Below are 9,067 nucleotides of genomic sequence, written 5' to 3' on the forward strand. Positions count from 1 at the left end.
AAGTGTGTAAGTGAAAAAACAATTGAAGTTTGAGGGTCCGAATGAATTATCCATTTTGAATTTATTTAACTATCCAAATGTCAAAGTTTAATTTGATTTATCTTCATTAGGCCATGTTTTTCCCATATTAGTATTCCTTCTGTTCAATTTATGTGAACTTATTTCCTTTTTATTCCGTTCCAAAAAGAATGACCCCATTTCATATTTGGAAACAATTTACCTTTATACAATGATTTATAACCACAAAAAATATACGTGACTCATTTTATACCACAAGTTCAAAAGTTTCTCTTTTTTCTTAAATTAAGTGCCCAGTCAAATATGTTCACATAAATTGAAATGGAGGAAGTACTATATACGGTATGTAATACATAAATCAGATTAGTGTCTAAATTTCGTGCCCAATCACACACTATAATCTAAGAATAGACGAAGAATATTTTTCGCTAAGGGTGTTCAAGATGTATTTTTGTGTGTGCATGTGTGTATGAAGTTTTTATCACGTGAATAAATAGATGATACATAAGGTAGTTAAGGGAGCCAAATAAGCGCGCCAAAATCGAAAATGTTTGGTTCCCCTAAACTTGCTGTCACTTAAAATTTCTCTTTCTTTCATTTCTGTTTTCTTTCTCTTTTTGCTGCCTCTGATCTATTCTGAGAATTTCCCAAAATTCTACATTACCCCTTTTCACTCCATAGCAATCCAACATGAATTCACCAAAATCTTGAATTTTTTATTTTTATTTGCTTTTATTAGGTGGATCAAGAAAAAAACAGTGACCAAATTAAAATCTCAAGTGTTCTTTGAGATCTAATTAAGGGATTAGCTTAATTAAAAAAGACACAGTTGATGATAGGCCAAAGAAATTTGCATTGGTATCTATGATGATGGTTGGGAAAAATAGGCTTTTTTGGTGGATAGCCAAGAATTGTTTCAGATGGAATGGCAGATCCTGCTAACTATGGCAATCCTGACCGTGACATTGACCAGGTACGTATTTTATTCGGTAGCGAAGTCAGAAATTTTGCTAAGGGCGTTCAAGATTAAATGTATACGTATAATATTTTCGACGAAGTATGTTAACTGACCACCTTCTGATATATATGTAGCTATGCCTTTGCCTTCTAAGTATGATCGTGTTGTGGAAATTGGAAAATCGAATTCCTTTGTTCGAATTAATGTAAGAGTTTAAGTTTTATACACTGATGATGTAAAAAAAAAATTAAGCTATCATGTCATTCAGTATATTATAGCTTTATAATATAAATGAAATGGTAAAGTAACCTACTATAACAGGTCAAATTAGGTATAATTATTTTTTACACTGTCAGTGCATATAAATTAAATTCTTTATGCAAATGCCTATTCTGTGCTTAGCATGATTAGATGAATTTAGCCAAATAAACTTGTTATTAAACAACCAAGTGTCATATGAGTAGTTGATTTAAGTGAAATGCGCTCATATGTGTAAGTGTGTAACGGCTCATACCTAACTGTTTCACGGTTTTGTCCCCTTGGGCTTTAACTCAAAAGGTGCCTCAACAGGAACTCGCCTTTTTACTAACCTTCGCCTCTAATTCCGTTGTGGGATTTTCCTAAGTCAAGCTTCACAACAAAACCCCTTTTGAGTTCAACCGCGCGCTCTGTGGGCTGTTACAGCATGCTTGAGAAAAAGAAAAGACACAAGACATATGCAGCAAATTATAGAGTTATAATGATCTTTATCTGTTGAAAACATTAGGACACCAGATATATTCTTGACTAAACAACATATCATGCTAGGTGTGGGCAAAAAAGACGACCCTTAACTTATTTGACTTAGTCGAGAGTTGTGTTACAATTAGTAACTTTACAGATGAAGCATATTCCTATCATGACAATGTGGTAATTGAGTAGACTTAGTAGTATACGTATAATCACTTTGTTGTTTCTAAAATTACATCAAAATGCAAGTATATGTGGCTGTGAGCTGGACATATTATGATTGAGGCGTCATAAAATGCACGGATTCAAAAGTTGACGGAGCCATGGCGTTTGGAAGCTAATTTTACTACTTAAAAATATTGGTTTGTGTTTTTCTTTCAATAACTATTTTCTCAGACACAATATGAGATTATGAGCAAGTTGATTGAACCTATGTTGTCCGGACTCTCCGAGAATATCTTTGGTGCATGTCGGATACTCTAAAAGTAGTATAAATTTTGAGGATCCGACACATGTGTGGCATTATTTTGGAGAGTCCATGCAACATAGAATTGAACCAACTCAACTACAATTAGCAATGTAAGAAAGAGAATCATTTTGCAAAAGCATCCTTGTCTTCTCATGACTTTGCATATGTAGAATTTTCATGTTGTTTTTCGTATACATTACAGCATAATTATCGTAAAGTTATTAATTAACCAATGATCAATATGCCTGATATGCTTATTTCTCACTTAAAACTGTCTTTTGAAGGGGCTAATTGCTTTGAAGAAAGGTACACAACTAATAAAGTATAGCCGGAAGGGGAAGCCTAAGTTCTGCCCTTTCAGAGTTTCTCCGGTAATTGATTGTGTTACTTCTCAGCTTCATATCATGTTAGCAATGTGCCTTTTGTTTTAGACAGCATTTGCAATATGAGAGCTTCTGCACGAAATTTAATCGTTAATTTTCTGGTTGAAGATTAAAGCTTTGTTGTTGATAATTCCAGGATGAAACAACGTTAATTTGGTACTCTCGTGGAGCAGAAAGGAATTTAAAGCTATCTTCAGTTTCAAAAATTATTCCTGGCCAGAGAACTGTGAGTTAATGATTATATGTCTAGATTTCTTTCACCTATCGACGAGATATACTGTAATATATAAACTTTTGCCTGTGGATATGTCTATGCAGCCTGTTTTTAAAAGATATTTGCGTCCAGAGAAGGAGTACTTGTCATTTTCCCTTATATACAATAATGGTGAAAGATCTCTAGATCTGGTTAGTGAACAGATTAATTTATTTTCGTGTTAACATTTTTTTCTGTCGTGAATGCTGTTTTGAATAAGGTTTACTATATTGAAAGTTAATTATCATTTTCTTTCTGAAGATTTGCAAGGATAAAATTGAAGCAGAGATTTGGATTGCTGGTCTAAAGAATTTAATTTCAGCTGGCCAAGCTCGTAATAGTAGACGTACTCAGAGTGATATTTCTGATGTAAGTTTTCGAGCTTCATAGTTAAGGTCAAAGCAACCAGATATTTGTTTTGTCAGATCTATCTTGCACGAGTGATTACAGATTTGACATCTCTCAATATGATTTTATATGCAGTTACAAAATACCCATCCATGTGGTTCAACATTAGATTTCAGCCAAACTATTGCTCGGGATTGGACATCTGCTGATCACTATAGTGGTGAAACTTCCTTGAGCGTGCGAAGCTCAGATGTGGGGTCTGAACGTGGAAATATGCAAGTAAGAACAAGTTCGGATGGTTTCCGTATTAGTGTCTCTAGCACTCCAAGTTGTTCGAGTGGGGGTTCCGGGCCAGATGACATAGAATCATTAGGTGATGTTTATGTGTGGGGGGAAATTTGGTGTGATGGAGTGTCAAAAGATGGAGCTGGGAATCCAATTACCATTAAACATGATGTACTTAGTCCTAAACCTTTGGAGTCGAATGTGGTTCTTGATGTTCATCAAATTGCTTGTGGGGTACGACACATTGCTCTTGTTACAAGGCAAGGAGAGGTTTTCACTTGGGGAGAAGAGTCTGGTGGCAGGCTAGGTCATGGAATTGAAAAGGATTTTAGTCGCCCTCGGCTTGTTGAATTTCTGGCTGTTACAAACGTCGATTTTGTTTCATGTGGCGAGTATCATACCTGTGCTGTGTCTACATTGGGCGATTTATATACTTGGGGAGATGGAACTCACAATGCTGGACTTCTTGGGCATGGCAATGATGTTAGCCATTGGATTCCTAAAAGAGTTTCCGGTCCTCTTGAAGGGCTTCAAGTTTTATCAGTTGCGTGTGGCACGTGGCATTCAGCTTTGGCAACTGCAAATGGAAAACTATTCACATTTGGGGATGGATCATTTGGAGTCTTAGGTCATGGCGATCGTGAAAGTGTACTGTATCCCAAGGAAGTTCAATCGTTGAACGGACTCAAGACGATTAAAGTTGCGTGTGGTGTGTGGCACACGGCTGCTATTGTGGAAGTCACAAACCATAACTGTGGAAATGTGCCCACTAGAAAGTTATTCACTTGGGGAGATGGTGATAAGAATAGATTAGGTCATGGAAATAAGGAAACTTATCTGCTTCCGACTTGTGTCTCTGCAATTATCGATTACAACTTCCATCAGTTAGCATGCGGACATAATATAACCGTTGGTCTTACCACATCCGGTCATGTCTTTATCATGGGAAGCAATGCATATGGTCAGCTAGGCAATCCACAGGCCGATGGAAAGGTCCCGTCCCTTGTACAAGATAAATTGGTAGGTGAATTCGTCGAAGAAATAGTATGTGGTGCATTCCATGTTGCTGTCCTTACATCAAGAAGTGAAGTCTTTACGTGGGGAAAAGGCGCTAACGGAAGGTTAGGTCATGGTGATACAGAAGATCGGAACGCTCCAACATTAGTTGAGGCCTTAAAAGACAGGCATGTGAAGAACATAGCATGTGGCTCTAATTACACTGCTAGTATTTGCATTCATAAGTGGGTATCAGGAGCAGATCAATCTGTTTGCTCAGGTTGTCGACAAGCATTTGGATTTACTCGAAAGAGGCATAACTGTTATAATTGTGGACTAGTTCATTGTCATGCTTGCAGTTCAAAAAAAGCACTCAAAGCTGCACTTGCTCCGACACCAGGAAAACCACATCGCGTTTGTGAATCTTGCTACATGAAATTGAAAAAGGCTTCCGAAGGAAGTTCCTCATTTTATGCTAAGAAATTTAACTCCTCTCATCGACCAGAGAATAGTAAGTTAGACAGAGGCGAGCCAAAAACATCACGGGTTTTGCTCTCACCCACTGTAGAACCGATTAAGTACCTTGAAGTTAAGTCTACTAGGCCTGGCATCAAATCAGATTCTCTAAGTATAGTGAGAGCTTCACAAGTTCCATCACTTTTGCAATTAAAAGATATCGCTTTTCCAAGTTCACTTAGCGCTCTTCAACATGCGTTGAAGCCTGTTGTGACCGCGCAACCTCAGCCTCAATCTCACTCTCAATCGCAATCTCAATCTCAACCTCCTTCATCCAACTCTAGACCTGCTTCACCGTACTCTAGAAGACCAAGTCCTCCGCGCTCCCCCGCTCCTGTTTTTTCAAGGGGTGTAATCGATAGTCTTAGAAAGACAAATGATGTATTACACCAAGAAGTTGCCAAATTGCAAAACCAGGTATGGAAAATCTTTCACATACAAAACAAGAAGATTTATCCTTCTGTTGATTAACTTAATGTCTAGCACTATCGTTATTAGTTGTCACATTTATATATGTAGATCAAAAGTTTAAAGCAGAAAAGTGATGGACAAGATGCTGAAATCAAAAAATTGAAGGAAAGTTCTCAAGAATCATCTAGGTTGGTTGCAGAGAGAGCATCAAAGTGTAATATCGCGGTGGAAACCATGAAGTCTATTACTGCTCAAGTAATGTTCAAATTGCTTCTCTTCTGTTTATGCTTGACTTATGATTTGTGTTATATCGATAAATCAAAATTCACATATGTTGTATATATGGTGTAGCAGTTTAATGCAACTGTCTACAGAAAAGAAAATATAGGAAACTATGCTTATCAGACATGCGTCTAACTATGAGAATTAGGGCAGGGCAGCCTGGTGCACAAAGCATCCTATATTCATGCAGGGTCCGGGGAAGGGCCGCACCCCAAGGGGTATGATGTAGGCAACCTACTCTAATACAAGTATCGGTGGCTGATTACACGGCTCGAACCCGTGACCTATAGGTCACAAGGAGACAACTTGACCGTTGGTCCAAGGCTCCCCTTCAACTATGAGAATTAGGATAGAAGTTTTTTCATGAGCTTTGCCGCAAAAGATTTCTTGATTTTACATATCTAGGACTGAAACTTACATGTTCTTTTTAAAAAATATTAGAACTCATAGAAATTGTTGTGTCTTGTATTATACTTTTTTATGCATTGGGAAAGTATTCATGTCATGATAATGGAGCGTGTTATCGCGTCTTTTGTTATTCAGTTGAAAGAAATGACACAAGAACTACCTCCTGATATCTCTGAGAGTTCAGCCCTGAAATCCATACAAACTCAGGTTGAATCTTTTCTTAATACATTCGGAAACCAAGCATCTGAAGACAACGCTTCTCTGTCATCCGATATGTCTTATAATCAACAGAAGCCAACACATAGAAATAATCTATCTTCTGAGTCTGTCATTAGAAATGATCAATGGGATGCTGCTGGAGTTCAAGAAACATCACATAATGTTGATGGAACTATACGTGAAAATCACGGACAATCAGCTTCAGAAACAAGAGGTGTACATCAATCAAGCGCGGAAAGTGTCTCAGGGTCACCTAAAGCTCAAAGAGAGGGACAAAAGGAAGTTATTGAACAATTTGAACCGGGCGTCTACGTTACTCTACTTCAACTTACAAATGGCACCAAGATCTTCAAGCGCGTTAGGTTCAGGTATTTCATTAAAATCTCTTTGTTGCTAAACTAAGATTTGATAACTTGTATTCCATCTGTCCCATTTTATTTGGCGCACTTTCTTTTTTAGTCTATACCAACAAAGTGACACCTTTCTATATTGAGAAACAATTTAACTTTATACGTGTAAAATGATGTATAGCCACAGAAATGCCTATGACCTGTCTTCGACCACAAGTTGGTACTGTTTGTTGACATCTTTGTATGTCAAACACAACCATCAGATAAACTAGGTACCAATAAAGTGACAGCTTTCTATATTTAGAAACAATTCAACTATATACGTTTAAAACGATGTATAGCCACATAAATGCCTATGACCTGTTTTCAACCACAAGTTTGTACTGTTTCTTGTCATCTTAATACGTCAAACACAACCATCACATAAACTGGGACGGAGGGAGTACCTAATCAACATCTTTGTACTGTTTGTTGATTGGACAATTTCCTGCAGTAAACGGAGGTTCGCGGAGCAACAAGCAGAAGAATGGTGGAAGGAAAACAAAGATAGGCTACTGAAAAAATACAGCCCTCCGAAGACAAACGTCGCGTCTGCTGATTCATCATTTCCTCCTCCACCAGCAACAGAGGAAAATAGTGAAACATCACAGTCTACATAGACTTGACTGCTAATTTTGTTAGCTTAGTGTTATTAGCAGCAGAAGCAGGTATAACATTTAGATTTAGTGAGTTTGAAGTGGATACATTTTATGCCTTTTAACTCTTTTGAGAAACTAGATATTTGATATGAGCAAAAGAGCAATGTGAATGCTATTTATGCAAAAAATGTACATGTAGGACTTGCTTTTGACAGAAGGTAAGAAAGGAAAAAGAAAATAAGTATTGTTAGATAGAAGTCAGAATGTTGTTTAAGGAAGAATGAGAAATGATTAAGTATTTTCTTGCACACATGTAATGTAGCAAAGAAGGAGTGGTCAGATGTATGATATTTTAATTTTTGTAGAATTTAAGTTTTGTGCACGGTTAGTGCATAGATTTTCTATACCATCTGGTTAAGTTACTTACAATAACATGTAAATCTCAGGTAAATTTATTTTCATAGCAAGTTTGATATGACAATCTAAAAAATAGAAGAGTAACCTACTATATATAACCAATTAAATTGATATGTTTATATTGTCGGTTAATATAACTTATATCCATTTTTGTATTGATTAAAGAAGTCTCAAATAGAGCTTTTACTCTTTAAAGGAATGCTCTTCTATTTTTGCCATATAATAATAAAATCAATATAGTATAATTTGCTTGTCTCACCTAAAACATGCAATCTTAACAAGATATATCGTATAGTCCCAACCGCCACTAAAAGGAGAATTTTATGAAATTAATTACATCTATTATTCTCCTAAACTAAATTTTTGAGATGAATGCCAAGGAGAAAGTTCCAACAATTTCAGATTTGGAGGGAGACTCTCTTTATAAATTAAAGATTTGATGATCTATTACATACTGAGCCGCAAGTAACTTCTTATTTTGTTATTTACATTTTTTTTTTTGAAATTACTAATATTTCTGATTCTTGAGTCAATATCATTCTTCTTCAATATTATTCTTATTTTACATTTAAAATCAAATACTGCTATTACAAAAGTATACTATTGAAGAAAACAATATTAGGATACAAACTCAACGAACTCAACTCATATGGGCACTGAACTAGGTGAAAATAGCAACGGCTACTTGGCTAGCCAGTTTTCGGACTGGTAATTAAAAAATAGTCAGCATTTGCAAAGTCATTGAAAAATAGCCATTATTTTTTTTGCTGCAACATGAAAAGTTTCAGCATAATATACTGGAGATTGACGTACCTGTATATGAACTTCCATCATATTATGCTGAAACTCCAACACACGGAAAGTTCCAGCATAATCTACTGGAGATTGGAGTACCTGTATATGAACTTCCAGCATGTGCTGGATCAGTATATTATACTGGAACTCCAGCATATTATGCTGGAATATTTTTCGGATTTTGAACAGTGTTTTCGTTCAGATTTATCTTTACATGAAAAGTGGCTAAATTTCTATTACTATTGAAACTAAGGGTTTACACAGGTCGAGTTGGTTCGAATTTTTTAATTATCAAACCAAACCAATTATATCGAGTTATTAAATCTAAAGACTAAACCAAACCAATAAAAGTCGGATTTTTAAATCTTGTTTTTTCTCGGGTTTTTTGGGTTTTCGGGTTGTTTCGGTCTTTTCCATAAAATCTTCATAGCACCAAACATAGAATTTGTGCTCCAAATATTTCTTTAAGCCTAGTAAGGCAAAACTATATAAGGTATTTTTTAATAAAATAACATAAATATGAGATAATTCATGGCATTGTACTAAAATATTCAACAATAAAAATGAGAAAATCGCATAAAATAAATATTAT

The 9,067-nt window shown here is 35.9% G+C and overlaps 1 protein-coding gene across 1 annotated transcript; it reads left to right on the forward strand.

The window, feature by feature from the left end:
* The first annotated feature begins 636 nt into the window (after positions 1-636).
* LOC104102557 (PH, RCC1 and FYVE domains-containing protein 1) lies at positions 637-7,630 on the forward strand. Its single transcript, XM_009610290.4, has 9 exons — positions 637-991; positions 2,459-2,545; positions 2,694-2,783; positions 2,876-2,962; positions 3,072-3,179; positions 3,294-5,372; positions 5,475-5,621; positions 6,192-6,643; positions 7,119-7,630. Exons 1-9 carry the CDS (start codon positions 944-946, stop codon positions 7,282-7,284), a joined length of 3,264 nt encoding a protein of 1,087 aa, XP_009608585.1. The 5' UTR covers positions 637-943; the 3' UTR covers positions 7,285-7,630.
* Positions 7,631-9,067: the final 1,437 nt, after the last annotated feature.

Source organism: Nicotiana tomentosiformis, chromosome 9, assembly GCF_000390325.3.
Source record: "Nicotiana tomentosiformis chromosome 9, ASM39032v3, whole genome shotgun sequence".
Lineage (NCBI taxonomy): Eukaryota > Viridiplantae > Streptophyta > Magnoliopsida > Solanales > Solanaceae > Nicotiana > Nicotiana tomentosiformis.

What these genes read in the sequence shown, in the direction of transcription:
- LOC104102557 (XM_009610290.4), top strand. Translation starts at nt 944, where the DNA reads ATGGCAGATCCTGCTAACTATGGCAATCCTGACCGTGACATTGACCAG. An exon ending in GCCCTTTCAGAGTTTCTCCG is followed by an intron (nt 2,546 to 2,693) that starts GTAATTGATTGT and finishes TGATAATTCCAG; the next exon opens with GATGAAACAACGTTAATTTG. An exon ending in GTGAAAGATCTCTAGATCTG is followed by an intron (nt 2,963 to 3,071) that starts GTTAGTGAACAG and finishes TTCTTTCTGAAG; the next exon opens with ATTTGCAAGGATAAAATTGA.